General features: G+C 45.1%; 1 protein-coding gene across 1 annotated transcript in view; it reads right to left on the reverse strand.

Annotated features, from left to right (window-relative positions):
• LOC148517859 (CD276 antigen homolog) overlaps positions 1-20,391 on the reverse strand; it is an 83,105-nt gene that overhangs the window by 31,318 nt on the left and 31,396 nt on the right. The window contains exon 3 of the mRNA XM_088478133.1: positions 15,971-16,306. Coding sequence (XP_088334259.1) covers positions 15,971-16,306 — 336 coding nt within the window. The remainder of the gene's footprint in view (positions 1-15,970; positions 16,307-20,391) is intronic.

Here is a 20,391-nt window from a genome sequence, read left to right on the forward strand (position 1 = left end):
CACCATAAGCCCCCCTGTACCGCCGACACTGCCGGCACTTCCACACTGAGGACACCACCGACACCCCCATACTGCCGACACCACCAGCACCCACGCACTGAGGACACCACCGGCATCCAAGCACTGCCGCTGTCACAGTAAGTGCACTATTGGTCTATCCAACCCACACTGTATCTGATCTGCACTGTATCCAACCCGCACTGTATACGACCTGCACTGTATCCCGCACTATATCCACCACTATATGCAAGCTGTACTGTATCCAACCCACAATGTATCCTGCACTGTATCCAACCCACACTGTATCCGACCTGCACTATAAACTGCACTGTATCAGACATGCACTGTTACCGAATTGCACTGTACCCCGCACTGTATCCGACCTGTACTGTATCCAACCCACAATGGATACCACACTGTATCCGGCCTGCACTGTATCCCGCACTATATCAGACCCGCACTGTATCCAACCCACACTGTATACAATGTGACAATGTGATTTGTTGCCCCAGTGACTTACATGTACAAGCTCCCGCTTGGGCCTCCTCCCACTGAGATGACCACTGTCCTCGTCATTACCCTTGCATAGCCATGTGATCTAATTATCACATGACTATGCATCTGCTGCCGTAATTTGGGGCTCCTCCCATGGAGATGACCACTGTCCTCATCATCATCTTCATGTAGCCGCGTGATTTATTAATCACGTGACTTTGCATTTGCTGCAGTAACTTGTCTCTGGCGGCCCATGATGGAGCTGTATATGATGGCGGAGTCATGTGACCGAGTGAGGTCATCACAGATGATTTTTACGTTATTCATTTTGAGGGTATCAATGCGTATAACATGTGATTGATTAATTTATCTACCATTTGGCTAATCACCTATGAGTGTAAAAGAGTCCATTAATGGACATGCTCTCATACTCCTGAAAAAGTTGGGTGGTTTATTTTGCCCAGTGAAATGCGTTGAGACGTTCTCTGCATTCCTGTACATACAAATGGACTATTATTTGGATCCTGCTGCATTCCTCCCTGAACCCATTGGCGTATGCTGGAACCATTCCATGTCTATTACCCTTACGGCCTACAAAGTTTTGCATCTTGGATGCTAAGGACTATGCTGGTGACAGTGATACCACTTAATGGTAAATAAGTGATTGCTTCCCATCTGACTTAATTATTTGGGACATATTGGAGGTTGTCCTAGGTCCAGCTGCTAACATTACAGGAGCAGATATTCACCTTGGTTCATTTTGTGAACTTTTTATTGTGTCATTTGATATGCATATGTGTTGCTTTTTAATAAATTCATGTACTTTTGTCATAAACACCGTCCATCCTTTATAGCGCTGGTTATTTTGGTTTATGTATTTTCTTGTATTTAGGGACTGACTATCCCTTGTTACCAGTTGCCTTGTGACAGCGCGTTTACACCCATTTGATTTTGTGCACACTGTATACCGCACTGTGGGGCTGATTCAGACCCGCTCGCGAGCGCTATGCGCTCGCAAGCGGGTCGATGTTTGGCCACTGCGCATGCGCACGCCGGAGCCGGCTCCGACGTGCGCATGCGCAAGACCCGGCTAGCGACGGGCGCTCCGTCACTCCGAGTCTCGCAAAAAAAAGGGGGCGGCTGTCGATTTTGATCGACAGCTCGCATTGTTTTGGAGGCGTGGTGGGGGGCTGGCTTCACAAACGGAGGCGTTCCCAAGCGAACGCCTGCCGTTTGTGGGCGGCCCCACTGACATCACCAGTGATGTCAGTGGGAGAGCTTCCGGCTCTATTAGAGCCGGAAACTCTCTGGGGCTTGCGGCCACGAGACCCTACCACAAGGGTCTCGTCGCAAGTCCCGATGGTCGTGATGGTCTTGACCATCGTGACCATCATCCTGACCACTCGCTATAGCTGTGGGTGGTCACCCACAGCTATGCGAGCGGCCAGGAGGCCGCACAAAAAAAAAAAGCGCCCTGATTCAGAGCGAGCGCTCTTTCAGAGCGTCCATCTCTGAATCAGGCCCTGTATCCGGCCTGCACTGTATCCTGCACTATGGCCCTCATTCAGAGCCGCTCGTTAACAGCAGTACGCTCGTTGCGTTCCGATGTTGACTAACCGCGCATGCGTCGGTGTTACACTGCGCATGTGCGTACGGCAGATTGCGAGCTTTTTTTGTCTCGTACCTAAAATAGCGTACAGGAAGTGACATGTCAAATGTGATTGACAGAACAGGGCGTTTTTGGGTGTTGACGGGGGTGGAGATGGAAAAACGCAGGCGTGGCGAGCCGTTTTTGGGGCGTACATACATTAGCAGATGCGAGCGTAAAATGTGTTCGGACCGACTCATACGTCACTGGATGATCCTCTTTCCCTTCAAAATGCTCGCACAGCTTAGGGTCTGGATTACTCGACCACATTGGCGATGGCCTTCTCCTCCGTCCCGGGACTCCACGATGTTGTTGCGATTAATCGCGGGTGGTCAGAAAAGCAATTAGTGTTGGATTGAAAACCGGCTTGGTATGTGTTTTGAAATCAGTTTTTTGGGATAGCACAAAAGCGTACGCAGGTGGAAATCATAGCTGCTAATGTCAGGATGACACAATCAATTTGCGTACATTTGTGGGGGTTTATTTTGGCCTCAATTTGGTGGTTAGGGCCTATTGTAACAATAATGTCATCATGTTTTAATTTTCTCACCTTTTTATTTTTGCCTGTTGAATTTGCCTCGTTATGTGAATTTTTAAACGTTCCTTAAAGAGCCCTTTTTTTAAAAAAAATTGTTTGTTTTTTTTTGCAAGTTTTTGCCTTTTGGGCCAGGATTAAATGTAACCCATTTGTACAATAATGTCACAATACAATGTCAGATTTTTGGCGTAAATTTATTGGTCAAACCAAAACTAAAATAATAAAAAATTTGGGGACATCTTTCTTTGGCAAAGATCATTCCCAAAATCAAACAAATTGGCCCAACATAACTGTAGACATAAACGTACAACAAAAAATTACAAACATTTCACAAGAAAGGAGAGGGAAGTTTTGACCAGAAAGGAAAATGAGCCAAGCACAGAAGGAGTGTGGGAAAAGTCGCCATTGCTGTCACCGTTTTTTCACCCGTTTGGATGGGGGAGGGAGGGCGCCAGACCCGGTCCGGGATGTTATCGGGCTGGCCTGTCCAGAGGCAGATGTTGTGGCCTCTGGACTAGGCACAGTGCTAGGCACATTTGGAGGATTGGCTGATGTTGTGCCAGAGGTGGAGGATCCTGATGTTCCGGCAGGAAGGGAGGTCGGCTCCACCATGTGCTGGCGAACGAGCTGCTCCAGGGCATTGGCGATGCGGATGTTGGCCCTGGTATTTTCCGCCAGGGCCTGACCAATGGTCACGTTGGCCGCAGCATTTTGCTCCAGGGCCTCAGCCACCCGTAGCAGACTGGCGTCCATCCTCTGCAGAATCTCCGTATGGAAATCCGATTTGAAATTGAGTTCTGTGAGGAGGGACACTGCCTGTGAGGGGGATTGCCCTGGACTGGCTTCTGCAGGGTCCTCAGCCGGATGTACTGGTTCCTCCCCTGCCGAGCCAGCAGAAATTCGGCGGCCAAGGCTCCCCTCTGGAGCAGACTCATCCGCCTGTGTCTCTGTTAGGAAAAATGAGAAAAGACTCACACTAGAATCTACATATTGGCCCACTAACATTTCAGAGTTGGTGACATCAAAAGATTTACCTGGGACAACATGAGGAGCCGCAAAGTCTGGCATGTCCGTAACCATGTTGGACACGCCAAACACCTCCACAGGCTGCACACACCCCTGTGCCAGCTCTTCTAAATCCGTCAACTCCAATGACACAGGGGTGGGACCCCCACCTGTCCCCCTTGCATGCCTAGCCCTGTCCGCGAGTTTTTGCTTTAGGCGATATTTGAAGTCGCCCCATCTGTGGGAAAAAATGGAAGCCATTATCCTTTTGTTTAAAATGGTGTTTGTTTTTAGGGGGGGGCAAGTGTTTACTTACCGCCGTTTGACATCCCGGGCTAGACGGACATAATCACCCACCCTATTGACGGCAACGGCTACCTCTTCCCACATTCTCCACTTCTGGCTTATACTCATATTCCTGTCTGCCTGTGGCAGGATGTCCACACACTTCTGAATCAAAACCTCCATCTCCTTTCTTGTGAAATGTGGCTGCCTTTTTTTTTTTGCACCTTTGGCCGGAATACTGGGCCCAGCAGCCTCTTCCATGTCATCCTCCTCACCTATTTGTGTAAATATTCAGATTTCTCTAATTCACAACTTGCCCAATCTTATGTTTCAAATTAATCATTGATACAAAATGCATGAAAGACTTACCGCCTGACTCTTGGCCATTGTTTCCCTGGTCTGTAGCCATGTCTGAGGTCCAAACAAGAAATACACCAGAATTTAAATGTGTTTTCATGACGTGTTTATACATGCGTCCTTATTTTGCGGCCGCATCATTGATTGTGCGTTCCTATGATCCCTCCTTAATTTGTGCGGGAAACGAAACACTATTTATGGCTTGTTGTGTCTCGAGTCGAGGTGGCGTTTTTGGATTGTTGGAGGTTACCTTGGTTGTAGTTTCTTGTTTGCGGATAAAGGAGTTGGCGTTTGGAGTTTATTTTGTTTGCTAGATTTGCGTTTTTATTTTCCGTTCTGTTTTTTGGTATATTTTTTTTTGGCCTCGTTTCTTGATTTGGTAAGTTTTGTGAGGTGTAACTTTGGTTCAATTGGTGTCTCATTGTGTTTCTTCTTGTTTTTAATTTTTTGAACCATAATTTCATATCTTTTAGCTTTTTTTTAATTTCGGACCCAAAGACCTTTTGATTTGGAATCTTATATATTTGCTCTTGGTAAGTCCATTTTTTATCTTGTATTTGCGAACTAATTAGCGCATTTTTCTCAGTTGGTTTATTAACTTGTATTTGCGAACTAATTAGCGCATTTTTCTCTGTTTGTATAGTGACTTGTATTTGCGAACTAATTAGCGCATTTTTCTCTGTTTGTATAGTGACTTGTATTTGCGAACTAATTAGCGCATTTTTCTCTGTTTGTATAGTGACGTGTATTTGCGAACTAATTAGCGCATTTTTCTCAGTTGGTTTATTAACTTGTATTTGCGAACTAATTAGCGCATTTTTAAATGCTTATTAATCCTGTAAAATTTTTTGTGGTTGCCCTTTCGCATTTTTGGCTTACATTTCAACCCATTTTGATGTACTGTGTGCAATGTCGTTTTGCTCTTTGGCCAAATGTGTGTTTCGCATATTTTAAGTTTTGTCTAGCACAAAATTTAGAAACATAAATGCACAGACTACAATTTTTCAAATTATTTTTGTGATTAATTTCAGTTTGGACGTATCATGACAATACCCCGGCATGTAAGCAGCAATGGATGGTATCATCAAGCTAAGTTGTTCTTAATTTTCTTTTGGGGTGGGTCCAAAGCCTTACATTCCAATCTTGCCATTTCAGGTTGATCTTGGGCGGATTGTTCTGGCCATGCTCCCGGAAGCCGACCAACCTCAATCTCGTCCCAGGCGTAGGCATCGTAGGCATGCAAGGCCCCAGATATTTCGAACACGTGTCACCCTTTTTGGAATGCCCGATGATGAGGTTTTAAGACGCTACCGTCTTCCTCCCAGAATCATCATAGACACTCTCTCATTAATAGAGAGTGATCTTGAGCGGCAAATTGACAGTCCAACAGCAATACCACCACTTACGCAAATTATGGCGGTGTTACATTTCTGTGCCTCAGGATCGTTTCAAACAACGGTGGGAATAGTGGCGGGCATCTCACAATCCTCCTTTTCCCGGATCCTGAGGGCAGTGATGGAGGCACTTTTCAAGCACCTCCATCATTTTATTCAAATGCCTTTGGATATGGGTGCCCTTAGTGTGGCCAAGGCCAATTTTTACCAAATAGCTGGCCTCCCACACATCATAGGGGTTGTGGATGGTACTCACATACCACTTCAGCCTCCAGCACGGCTGGAGGCCATATTTCGCAACAGGAAACACTATCACTCCCTGAATGTAATGGTGGTATGTGATGCCCCCCTCCAGATCCTGTCCCTGAATGCTAAATTACCAGGAAGTGCACATGACTCCTTCGTCATCCGGCAATCAGGGATATGGCACAAATTAACCAACCTACAAGCTGGTGATGCGTGGCTTCTGGGTAAGTGGAGACCTTTAGTACATAACAATGTTAAGCTTGATACACAGTGTTCCTGATGTCTATTATTTTTCACAGGAGACAGTGGACACCCTTGCATGTCCTGGCTGCTCACTCCTTATTTGGCTCCCACACCAGGCCCACAAAGTGAGTATAATTCCGCACTTACAGCCACCAGGCAAGTGGTGGAGCGCTGTATCGGCCTTTTAAAAGGCCGATTCAGATGCCTCCAACGCTCTGGTGGCGAGCTCATGTATTTGCCGGATATGGTGTCGAAAATTGTGGTCCTGTGTGGGATATTTCACAACATCGCCATAAGGAGTGGTGTCCCAATGCAGCCAGAGGATGCCTTACCTGAGGATGGCCCCCCCGAGGTTGGTCGGAGGTCAGTATGTGGGGGGGCCATACGCGATGATGTGGTGGCCAGATTTTTTAGGTAAGTTTTGACAAAACAACAGTGTTTATACCTAATGTGTTTGGGTTTGTTTGCGAACATCTAATTATTTAATGTTTTTTTCACCATCTTCTGTTGTTTCACATAATCTTTGGCACTCCAACGCTCACTACTTCCTGCTACCCTTACAAAACCTGGATGTGGACATTTTGGGAATATATTCGGGAACCCATATTGCAACGCCATGTTTGTGGAATCATGTTGGCATGGTCCTTCGTCAACCAGTTCTTGATTTGTTGTTTTTTGTTTTTGTTTGTTTGGTATGTGTTGTATTTGAGATTATCACTGTGTGTTTTTTTTGTGAGTGACCACTTTGATTTATCAGTTGTGTTGTGAATAAATGTTTGGAGAGTGAAATGTTCTTCCTTTTTTTGGACGTTACCAGCAAGTGTAACCAGGTTCACACACGTTACATTTGACTGAGGGGTAATCCAGTACTGACGCCAGTTGAGCTAAAATGTAATCTGGTTTCAGGTTCCAAACCCACACCAAAAGGAAACCTGTACAATCATTTGGCTTTGTAAGATTGGCCTAAGCAGCTTGCACACCAACTAGGAACCTGTAAAATGTAGAAATATCTAATTGACACTACACCAAAAAAGGGAAATGACATTGTTACTGTTATGTGTTTCTTGTGGCTGTTTTACATACAAATACAAAACACAATCTTACTGTAAAAAAAAGGAAATCCTTGCAGGAACAGTCTACTTATGTCAGGGTAAACAATCTTTGGGCCTGATTCAGACCCACTCGCGAGCGGCTGTCCGCTCGCAAGTGGGTCGATGTTATGCACTGAGCATGCGCACGATGGAGGGAGCTCCGTCGTGCGCATGCGCCAGACGCGACGAGCGAAGGAAAGTCCTTCGCTCGTTGTGTCCGATCAAAGGGGGCGTGCTGTCAATGTTGATTGACAGCACGCCCCCTTTGGTGGGCGTGCCGGGGGCGTGCCTCCCTGACGGGGGCGTTCCCACGGGAACGCCTTCCGTCAGAAGCCGGCCCACTGACATCACTAGTGATGTCAGTGGGAGTGATTTTGGCTCTGATAGAGCCAAAATCACTCCGGAGCTTGCGGTTGAAAACCTCAACCGCAGGCTCCGGCTCGCAAATTCGATGGTCGCGATGGTCTCGACCATCGCGGCCATCACAAAGCACGCTCGTATAGCCTGTGGGTGGTGACCCACAGCTATACGAGCGTCCAGGAGGACGCTCCATGAAAATGGAGCCCGGCCCTCATTCAGAGCGTGCGCTCTGCTTTTTTTTTTAAAAAACGAATGAGCCAGAACGTTACTTAGAAAAAAACAATTTATTTATAAAATGAACACAAAAAAAAAAAACTATTGACGAAGGAGGACCGACATACGGTCAAGGGCCACGAGCACCCCGATGATATTGAGGCGCATCCGGACCACACAGTCGGCTAAATCTTCCCGACGCCTCTGTTCCTCTGTGGGTGAGAAAAGTGTGTGGATTAATACAACAATAGGGAAACCACATTAAAAAATAAAAAACACAACGAAACCACCCAAATAAATAAAAAAATAAAAATAACAAAAACACAGCAAACTGAAATGGGGGCTGCAAAAAATACAAGGCCTATGTACAAATTCCCACAGGTGTGATATGTGTATGTTGAAATCAGCAGTAACAGGTAAAGGCAATCTGCAAAATCACCAAAAGTCTACCCAAAAACCACGAAAAAAGGAACGACACATGATTACATACAAACAGTTTGTGTTTAAAAAAAAGCCTAAAGAAAAACATAACGGAAGAAAAAACGCCAGCTCCGAAAGGCCCTCCATCGTCCTCCTCGGAGGTGCCTCCATTCCCCAAAGATCGGGGCGGGGTAATTACCGACTCCGGGGAGGGGGTAATTCGAAGAGGGGTGGTTGGAGGAGAGGGGGAAGTGGGACGGTGGGGAAGGAGGCCCGACATTTCAGGGAGAGGGTCTTGGAAGGCTGGGGAGGAGTGGGGAATAGGGGAATTATTGGGTGTGGAGTGTTGGCTGGGGGTTGGGGAGAGTGGCCGTGAGCGCCGTCTGGCCGGACGTTGACGGCGTAGTCTTGGCTGGCCCCCTAAAAGATGTTAAACAAATTGTGGTTAGTTTCAACACAAATCCTGGCCAAAAAACAAGTTCAAATCCCCCCCCCCCAAAAAAAGCATGCAGATATGAGGACAATGCAAACATATGAAATACAGGGAAAACATGGCCATGCAGATATGAGTAGAATGAATAAATAGGACAGACATGAAAACATGCACACGCAGATATGAGTAGAATGAATAAATAGGACAGACATGAAAACATGGCCATGCAGATATGAGTAGACTGAATAAATAGGACAGACATGAAAACATGCACACGCAGATATGAGTAGAATGAATAAATAGGACAGACATGAAAACATGCACACGCAGATATGAGTAGAATGAATAAATAGGACAGACATGAAAACATGCACACACAGATATGAGTAGAATGAATAAATAGGACAGACATGAAAACATGCACACGCAGATATGAGTAGAATGAATAAATAGGACAGACATGAAAACATGCACACGCAGATATGAGTAGAATGAATAAATAGGACAGACATGAAAACATGCACACGCAGATATGAGTAGAATGAATAAATAGGACAGACATGAAAACATGCACACGCAGATATGAGTAGAATGAATAGATAGGACAGACATGAAAACATGGCCATGCAGATATGAGTAGAATGAATAAATAGGACAGACATGAAAACATGCACACGCAGATATGAGTAGAATGAATAAATAGGACAGACATGAAAACATGCACACGCAGATATGAGTAGAATGAATAAATAGGACAGACATGAAAACATGCACACGCAGATATGAGTAGAATGAATAAATAGGACAGACATGAAAACATGCACACGCAGATATGAGTAGAATGAATAAATAGGACAGACATGAAAACATGCACACGCAGATATGAGTAGAATGAATAAATAGGACAGACATGAAAACATGCACACGCAGTTAGGGCCACAAAGACAAACATGAAAACCACAATACATAAAACTTACTTTCTGCGATCTGCATGCGAAAGCATGCCAGCAAGCGGGGCGTCCGCCGTTGCAGGTCCGACCACCTGCGCTCCAGCTGGCCGATGTTGCGGCGTGAGCCGAAGGAGCGCAGGCGGGCCCGTGCCTCCGCATATGCGGAACGCTTCTGCTGGTTGGTGATGGGTGGAGGCTGGCTGGTGATCCGCCTATCCATGACCTCCGTAAGCACAAGGAGCTCGCGCCTGGTGATTGCGGAGGCTCTCATGATGGCAATGGTGTTTTTCTTAAAAATCATTTTTGATAAAGTTTTCTGATTGGCTAATGTATTTGGGAAATTAACAGGAGCAATTCTATTGGTTAGTGTATGAGTCATGTGTTCGACAGGGCCAGAAATCTCTTGAGCGTTATGATAGGCTGGATGCAGTGACATGCGTAAGCAAATTTAAATAAAGAAATGAACCCCGGGAAATATGCGGGGATCCAAAGAAATAGAACAATTGTTTAATTGGGCTAACATGTTTTTTTGAGCAATAAAAGCGAATGCTTAAGCCGTACGTATTCTGCGGGTAAACACAAACACGGACAAGATTAAAGTTTCTTGCATTGTGTTAAAAAAAAAAAACAATTAAGCTAATTGATACATTGATTGGCATGATACGACTGAGGGAGGTAGGCAGAATAAAGGAGCAGGTAATCGACATCTGACAAGCCCACTTCCGGTTTGTACTTGTGCGTGCGTTCCCTTCAAGCCATTTCGGGGATGTACGCTCGCTATTTGGCACGCTCGTTAGGGGTCGTCTGAGTTTGGGGCGGATTTTTATATGCGTTCGAAAATACGAGCGAGGCCTTGAATTTAAATATTTTTTTACGTACACCTAACGTACGTTCGCCCACTTGCGAGTGGGTCTGAATCAGGGCCTATATCAGACCGCACCCTATCCGACCTGCACTGTATCCACACACTGTATACCGCACCATATCAGACTCACACTATATCCTGCACTGTATCCAACCCGCACTGTATCTGACCCACAGGTATGGAATTCTGTTTTTATGGTTGGTGAGATTTTGGGGAACTGCTCAACAAAAAGGCTGATTGAACAGGGCTTTACATGGGCACAGAGTGCCAGTCATCAGTGGTCCAGCAACCCCAGGAGAGAAATACAGATTGGGCACTGAGAATAGGCATGTGCTGGGGGCATGTGCACTTGTGCAGGGGGCATTCATGTCTGCTGTTGCTATTCACACATGGTTTAGGGGGTTTTTTTTTGCAGCTTGTTATCTATGACTACTTGTTTTGAGCAAGGTTATTCCACGCACAATTTTTAGTAAATTTCTGTTTTGTACTGTTTTCTATTGAATGTACTTGCGAGTCAGTTTGATTGGTTATTGCTAATACATTACTAATTTGCAAAACATTTGTAAACAGAAATAACTGCCGTGTGTTAACTTTGTGCCGCTGCTCTGTTGGTTGCTTAGTTTAGCCAGCCAGCTTTTGGTCTATGTTGGTGAACAATGTTATGAGCTATGAAGTGGTCAAAATTGACTGGAAATGACTGAAAATTAATGTTATTGAAGATAATAATACCGTAGGAACAAAAAAAAGCCCACATTTTGAGATTTTAGCTGTTTTTATCAATTATCAAGAAAATACAGATCCAAAACACGCAAGGCATACTTGCCTACCCTCCCGCTTTCTGCGGGAGCCTCCCGCTTTTAGGTGGGAGCTCCCGCTACCCCGCAATATAAAGGGAATCCCCCGCTTTCCCCACTGCCCCGTCAGAAATTCGGACTGCGCATACGCGACTCAGTCCGGATGTGACAGGCGCGGGGGATCTGAGATTGCATGACACGCGTGTGTGGAAGTCATGCTCACTATAAGCCAACCACCGCGGATTTGGGAGTGAGTAGCGGTGGCCGGCCGCCTAACCCAGCCCGATCTCAGTGTGCGCGGCAGTGTTGTGCAGTGGCAGCACTACCTTTACAGCCACAGTGCCCTTACCTCTTCTCCACAATCAATGCGGCGGGACCCGCTTCCTCCTCCGCGGCAGCCAGTGCCACGTGAACGCAGCAGTAGCAGCAGAGTCTTGTGTACCAGGCAAGTAACTGGAGACTGCACACTGGCCTGGGGAGGGGACACAGCTCCAATAAACACTTATATTATGTGTTGTTATTATTATTATTATATAGGGGAGGGGACTGTACAGTGATCTATGAAGGGGAATAACACAGCTCCCAGCACACATTATGTGGTATTATTATATAGGAGAGGGGACTGTACAGTGATCTATGAGGGGGAATAACACAGCTCCCAGCACATATTATATGGTATTATTATATAGGAGAGGGGACTGTAAAGTGATATATGATGGGGAATAGCACAGCTCCCAGCACACATTATGTGGTATTATTATATAGGGGGAGGGGACTGTACAATGATATATGAGGGGGAATAGCACAGCTCCCAGCACACACTATTGTGGTATTATATAGAGGAGAGGGAACTGTGTAATGATATATGACACATCCTGCACTGCTGCAACAGCATGGAGACATCAGCCAACACACAGCAACTGGACAGCCGTCCGTTACTCTTGCCCGCAATCCCCAGCACATGCATTTTGCAGTATACAACCCTGATCTCCCTTTATTGCTGGCATCTCACCCCTGAGTAGAAATAGATATGGTAGTGTATAGATCCCTTTCAGTAGATGTACCTGGAGGTGACGTAGAGTGGGGGCGGAAGTGCGGTTCCATGCACATAAAGGACACCAAAAGTAGAAATTTGTTCGCTCGCCACGCTTCACTCGTCACAGGTTTATATTTCCCCTCCATGTGCACATGGATAGTAACTAATGATGTTGGACAGTGAGTGATGACGACAGGGTACATCTACTGAAGGGGATCTATCCACTACCAAATGGATATGCAGATAGGTAAAGCTAGACACGCCCTTTGGGCAGAGCATGGCACACCTCCCGCGAAGGCACATATTACAACCGACTATAATCTCCCTGAAACTAATTTTCAAAAGTAGGCAAGTATGACGCAAGGGCAGTTTTGCAAAACCAAATCCAGATCCGAAATCTCAAAGGAGATACAGATCCAAAACAAGTGGGTCGGTGCACATATCTAATATATACACAGTGAACCATGGGTGAGCGATCCTGTGCCATCCCTGGTTCCCAGAATCAGAGTAGAAGGAGGGGATAATGTGTGAGTCAGTTACACCTCTCTGCCCTGATGCTAGAGCAGCATAGGGACAAGCAAAACGGGTGCACTCCGCACTGAATGGCCCAATAAAGGAGAGAAAGATACCTGTATAAAAGTATTGCTACCAGAGGTGGTGCAGCTGTGGGAGTTCTCCAGTGCACTTGGGAACTCCGTGTGATGCAGCCCAGACATGCATCTCGCCGGACCACCCACTGAGAAAGCCTCCTGGTGAGGTGTAGCTGACTCACATCGAATACCCTCCTTCTACTCTGATTCTGTGAACCAGGGATTGCACAGGATCACTCATCCATGGTTCACTGTACTATTATCACACATCATAGGGAGCAGCATCCTGATGCAATTCTCCTTGTCACACCTATTTCTCCACCTACAGTAGGCTATTTCTTCCTATATTCTTTTTAATCACACACTCTCATTAGATTTATTACAGGACAGTGAACTTGGGCTGTTATAGTTCCACTTATATGATATTCTAACAGCAGATGCCTCGCTTACTATCAGTCTACCTCCATGTACAGGAGAGGATCCGCTCACAGAGTATTCACTGCTTAGACATACACTGTGCAGTAGCCATCTTTTCCATACTTAGGTGGGGGCACTATCTCCTCTACCTTTTTTCTAGCAATACCTGTCCTACACAACACAGCATGATCACCATTATAGTTATCTGCATAGTAGCTATATGACCAGTTTCTACGCATGCTACCCATGTTGTACTGTGATTCTAAAATTCTGATATGAACAATTGTCTGTGCATGCTACCTATGCTTTATTGTGATCCTAACTAATGAGCTCAAGGCCATTATAAATTCACATGCATTATTTAACTACTGAGGAATAGATACTAGATTATTATACAATACATAACTATTGTTGAAAATTACATGCACATTATAGCTGCTAATATATTTATCTGTATAGCAATGAAATTAATATACTCTCTGTACAGTACGTGACTCATATTTTTCTGTGATTCTGAAGATATAAGTCTAATACCATTAATATATGTACCAATGAGGCCTAGATACCATGTTACTAGTACACACGATTAATGTTGAAAATAATCGTTACCTAAATATTGCTGCTCAGCTGTACATTTATGTATATTGCTGTATCGCAGCATTAATTTCTTTTATGCTTCATGTTTACAATTGATGAGGTGCACGCCGGTGCGTGACTTTGTGGGAAATGTATCTCACAAACACGCCAAACACCATGCACCGCCCCTACTCAGCTGTGTATTTCATGGGATTTTGCTGTTTTTATTACTTTGTGTTTCTCTGATATTACCATGTGCTACTTCTGCTCATAGCACTAATAATTTGATTTCTGTGTAAAACAAATACTGGAAATAAAATTGTTACAATGCATAAGGCAATCATGTTGTTCATAATACTAATGGTGCATACACACGGTGAGATTTTTCTTCAGATATGAACGATAACGATTTAAAAAATCGTTCAAGCGTTCATATCTGAAGAAAAATCTGACATATCTGACATGTTTCAAAGATGAACGATGCGCGTTCCCGATGGTCAGATAACGTTATCTGACATCTGATGTGTTTGCAGTCAGTTTTGTACGATTTCAGTCATTTTAATTCAGTCAAAAATCGTTTGTAGTTCAAATCGTTCAAATCATTTGCAAAATCGTTCAAATAGTCCATCTGAAAAAATGAACAAACATCGTTTACTAAAATCGTTCATTTACTACCGTATATACTCGAGTATAAGTCAACCCGAATATAAGCCGAGGTACCTACTTTTACCACAAAAAACTGGAAAAATGTATTGACTCGAGTATAAGCCTAGGGTGGGAAATGGCAGCAGCTGGTAGTGCCCCCAGTAGTAATTCCCCCTGATTGTGCCCCCAGTGGTAATCCCCCCTTTCAGTGCCTCCAGTAGTAATCCCCCCCTGGTAGTGCCCCCAGTGGTAATCCCCCCTTTTAGTGCCCCCTGTAGTAATCCTCCCCTGGTAGTGCCCCCTGTAGTAATCCCCCCCTGGTAGTTCCCCCTGTAGTAATCCCCCCCTGGTAGTTCCCCCAGTGGTAATAACCCCTTTTAGTGCCCCCTGTAGTAATCCCCCCTGGTAGTACCCCCAGTGGTAATCCCCCCTTTTAGTGCCCCCTGTAGTAATCCCCCCCTTGTAGTTCCCCCAGTGGTAATAACCCCTTTTAGTGCCCCCTGTAGTAATCGCCCCCTGGTAGTGCCCCCTGTAGTAATTGCCCCCTGGTAGTGCCCCCTGTAGTAATCGCCCCCTGGTAGTGCCCCCTGTAGCCCCCCCCCCCAGTAGAGAGAAAAGTAATAAGAATTAAAAAAAAAAATCACTTACCCGAAACCCCCGCTCCTGGTCCCGCCGCTAACAGCTCCTCCGGCCGCTTTGTATGGGAGAGACGTCATTACTCATGACGTCTCTCCCATTACCCACTGCGGGAGCTGGAAGATGGCTCCTGCAGTGGGAGCAGCAGCAGCAGCCGATGAGAGTCTGACAGACTCTCAGCGGCTGCTGATTACAGCAAACACGCAGCTGCCGGCTCCGGCGGCTGTGTGTTTGTGCTGTGTAGCGCTGACCGAACTCCGTCTGGTCAGCGCTACACTTCACTCGAGTATAAGCCGAGGGGGTACTTTTTCAGCACAAAAAATGTGCTGAAAAAGTCGGCTTATACTCGAGTATATACAGTAAATGTAATGAACGAATTATTTTTTTAAACTACAAAAGATTTTTGCATATTCCCTTACTGAAAATCGTTGAGTTGGTCAGTCTGGCTGAACTACAAACGTGAACGCTCATGAATGATAATTGTTCATCGTTTTAACTCAGAAAGTGAACGATTTTTGTAACGATTGAACGATAAACGATAATCGTTCAAAAAATCGTTGTGTGTGTGCACCTTAATTCATTCCCTACTGTAAATTATGTTGAAGTCACTGATTTATACACCTATTATTTAGGAGAGTTATTTATTAAGATCACCTGTGTATTATATACAATTTATCACTGATATAATATCACTTGTAAACTATGCCATATACATACTGTATAGATAACTTACCTTGGGTCACAAGTTCAATGCTTGTTTCAAAAATAAAAGACTCCTCGAGAATTACAAGACATTTATATGTCCCAGCATCAGATGATTGTACATTTTTTAGTAACAGTGACAAATTTCCCTTAGAAAACTCTTTAGAATAAAGCTGAGTTCTTCCTGTAAATCTGTCATCCTGAAGAGACTGTTGAAATTCTCCATAAAAGAAAGAGTGCACACGAAGGTCCTTCATGCTCCACAAAACATTCACTTTATTATATGAAAAGTCCTCCTTATGTGTGACAGTACAAGGCAGAATTACATCCTCACCTATAAGCCCAGAGATGACTGTGTAGCTACAGGCTGAAAAACAAGAAGTTTTCAATTCTTTAGAACAAGCTGAAGATGTCATACATATGTACAATATCATGTTTTCAGTGATATGTCTCTCATCACACACCCAATAAATAGCCAAACTGTATGTTTGTCAAAAAGAGAAGCCATAAAACAAGATTAGCTGCAAATAGACCCAGTAGCAATAACACCAATTATATGTGAAAAAATTAGTCTATTTTATTCTGATTACTTCAAATAGGCAACATATTGATAGTAAATTGTAAAGTGTTTGAAATGCAATAATATGAACTTTTCAAGTCTTCTGACGGCATTTACAAATGGAAATACACTGCCTTTGCGCTTGCATACCCCAATTTAAGACAGGATACATTGTGCACTAGAGTAGCTCACTACAATCAATGACTGTGAAAATAACTTGCAGACTATCTTTTAAATAAATATTCCTCCAAAGTAGGGGTGTGCACCGGCCACTTTTCGTGTTTTGTGTTTTGGTTTTGGATCTGGATCTTTCTTCGTGTTTTGGATCTGGATTGGTTTTGCCAAAACCACCCGTCCGTGTTTTGGGTTCTGGGTTTTGTGTTTTGGATCTGTATTTTTTTGAAAAAAAGCATAAAAACAGCTAAAATCACAGAATTTGTAGGTTTTTCTGCTCCTATGCTATTATTAACCCCAATAACCTTAATTTCCACTCATTTCCAGTCTATTCTGAACACCTCACACCTCACAATAGTGTTTTTATGACCAAAAGGTTGCACCGAGGTTGCTGGATGACTATGCTAAGCGACACGAGTGGGCGGCACAAACACGTGACCCATCTAGGCGTGAAACTGCAGTGGCAGACAGGATGGCAGTTTGAAAAACTAGGCCCCAAACTGTACATAATGCAAAGAAAAAAAAGAGGTGCAAGATGGAATTGTCCTTGGGCCCTCCCACCCACCCTTATGTTGTATAAACAGGACATGCACACTTTAACAAACCAATCATTTCAGCGCCAGGGTCTGCCACACAACTGTGGCTGAAATGATTGGTTCGTTTGGGCCCCCACAAAACAAGCTGGCAATTAATCTGTCCCTGCACAAACTGGCTCTACGGAGGCAAGATGTCATCCTCATCCTCCTCATCCACCGATTCCTCACCCTCTTCAGTGTGTACATCCTCATCCTCACAGAGTATTAATTCATCCCCGCTGGAATCCACAACCACAGGTCCCTCTGTACGTTCTGGAGGCTGGTCTCCCTGGAAGAGTTGATAATTCATTTTATGAACATCATCTTCTCCACATTTTGTGGAAGCAACCTCCTACGCCTTTCGCTGACAAGGTTCCCGGCTGCACTAAACACTCTTTCGGAGTACACACTGGAGGGGGGGCAACTCAGGTAAAATAGAGCCAGTTTGTACAGGGGCCTCCAAATTGCTTCTTTTTCCTGCCAGTACAGGTATGGACTGTCTGACATGCCTACTTGGATGCTGTCACCGATGTAATCCTTTAACAGACAGATGCACGCTTGTCGTTGCTGCTTTGAGGATGCAAGTGCGGCTACAGCCCACACAATTCACAAAGACAGAAAAAAAAAGAAGAATATTTTTATTGTTTGTGGAGTGCACTTTGAGGGTTACACCACCCTTTAACAGACAGACGCACGCTTGTCGCTGCTGCTTTGAGGATGCAAGTGCGGCTACAGCCCACACAATTCACAAAGACAGAAAAAAGAAGAAGAATATTTTTATTGTTTGTGGAGCACACTTTGAGGGTGTCACCACCCTTTAACAGACAGACGGCACGCTTGTCGCTGCTGCTTTGAAGATGCAAGTGCGGCTACATCGCACACAAGTCACGAACACATTAAAAAAATTGCTTTTTATTTTTTGGAGCACTTTGAGAGTTACACCACCCTTTAACAGACAGACGCACGCTTGTCGCTGCTGCTTTAAGGATGCAGGTGCGGCTACAGCCCACACATTTCACAAAGACCGAAAAAAAAAGAACAATATTTTTATTGTTTGTGTAGCACACTTTGAGGGTGTCACCACCCTTTAACAGACAGACGCACGCTTGTCGCTGCTGCTTTGAGGATGCAGGTGGAATCTAGACGGGATTTGGAACCGGGGACACACTACCTCCATCAATTGTCTAAATCCCACTGCACTAATGGCGGATACCGGACGCACGTCTAACACCAACATAGCAGTCAAGACCTCAGTTATACGTTTTGCTTCAGGATGACTGCTGTTGTACTTCATCCTCATCACTAGGGACTGTTGGAGGGTCAATTGTTTAGTAAAAGTAGTGATGTTCCTACTTCCTCTCTGGGATGATGAACAACTCCCAGCAGCAGCAACAGCACTAGGAGGAAGTGGTTCTTGATCTTTATCTATTTTATTTTTATCGGAGAAAGTTTGGTCCTCCATTTATGTTATATTGATGCACGTGCGGCTAAAGCGCACACAAACACAGAAAATATTTTTTTATTTTTGCTGGAGAGTAGTGCACTTTGTGGGTTACACCACCCTTTAAGAAATGAGCCAGCCGGCTCTTTACTTATGGGACACAGGCGCACGCTTCGCGCTGCTCCTTTGTTGATGCACGTGCAGCCACAGTGCACACAAGTCACAAACACAGAAAATATATATTTTTTGGTTTGGACTGGAGTGTACTTTGGGGGTTACAGCACCCTTTAACGGTCAAGCCAGCCGGCCCTTTACTTATGACACAGGCGCACGCTTGGCACTACTTTGTTGATGCACGTGCGGCTACTGCGCACACAATTCACAAACACAGAAAATTATTTTTTTTTTGGTTTGGACTGGAGTGTACTTTGGGGGTTACAGCACCCTTTAACGGTCAAGCCAGCCGGCCCTTTACTTATGACACAGGCACACGCTTGGCACTACTTTGTTGATGCACGTGCGGCTACTGCGCACACAATTCTCAAACACAGAAAATAATTTTTTTTTTGGTTTGGACTGGAGTGTACTTTGGGGGTTACAGCACCCTTTAACGGTCAAGCCAGCCGGCCCTTTACTTATGACACAGGCGCACGCTTGGCACTACTTTGTTGATGCACGTGCGGCTACTACGCACACAATTCACAAACACAAAAAATTATTTTTTTTTTGGTTTGGACTGGAGTGTACTTTGGGGGTTACAGCACCCTTTAATGGTCAAGCCAGCCGGCCCTTTACTTATGACACAGGCGCAAGCTTGGCACTACTTTGTTGATGCACGTGCGGCTACTGCGCACACAATTCACAAACACAGAAAATATATATTTTTTTGGTTTGGACTGGAGTGTACTTTGGGGGTTACAGCACCCTTTAACGGTCAAGCCAGCCAGCCCTTTACTTATGACACAGGCGCACGCTTGGCACTACTTTGTTGATGCACGTGCGGCTACTGCGCACACAATTCGCAAACACAGAAAATAATTTTTTTTTTGGTTTGGACTGGAGTGTACTTTGGGGGTTACAGCACCCTTTAACGGTCAAGCCAGCCGGCCCTTTACTTATGACACAGCCGCACGCTTGGCACTACTTTGTTGATGCACGTGCGGCTACTGCGCACACAATTCACAAACACAGAAAATATATTATTTTTTTAGCACTTGGGGGGAGCACCCCTGATGGACAGAGCACCCCCTGGACAACACTACAGCACCCCTTTAGGACTGGGATACTGCACAAGACTTTGGAGTGGACACAGCCCCTATGGAGAAATGACTGCACAACACAACACAGCCAGCCCCTATGGACTTTGAAGTAGTGGACAACAGCAGCACTACACTACACTACACTACACTACACAGCCCAGCCAGCCCTAACTCCCACCCTCCCTCTTCACTGTCCACAGCCGAGTGAGAAAATGGCGCCGACGCGGGTAACTTATATAGGATCCAAAACCCGCGAGACTCGGAAGGCGGGATGATGACGTTTTGCCTCGATCTCAGATCCGAGTCAGGCGGGAAAAGTTGAGCCTGACTCGGATCGGACTCGGATCGGGGGGGCTTGGGGGGGGTTCGGATTTCAGAAATCCGAACCCACTCACCCCTACTCCAAAGCAACCTCTAAATACCTCTCTGCACCATGGACCTGAT

This window comes from Taudactylus pleione, unplaced genomic scaffold, assembly GCF_031769625.1.
Source record: "Taudactylus pleione unplaced genomic scaffold, aTauple2 ptg000207l, whole genome shotgun sequence".
NCBI lineage: Eukaryota > Metazoa > Chordata > Amphibia > Anura > Myobatrachidae > Taudactylus > Taudactylus pleione.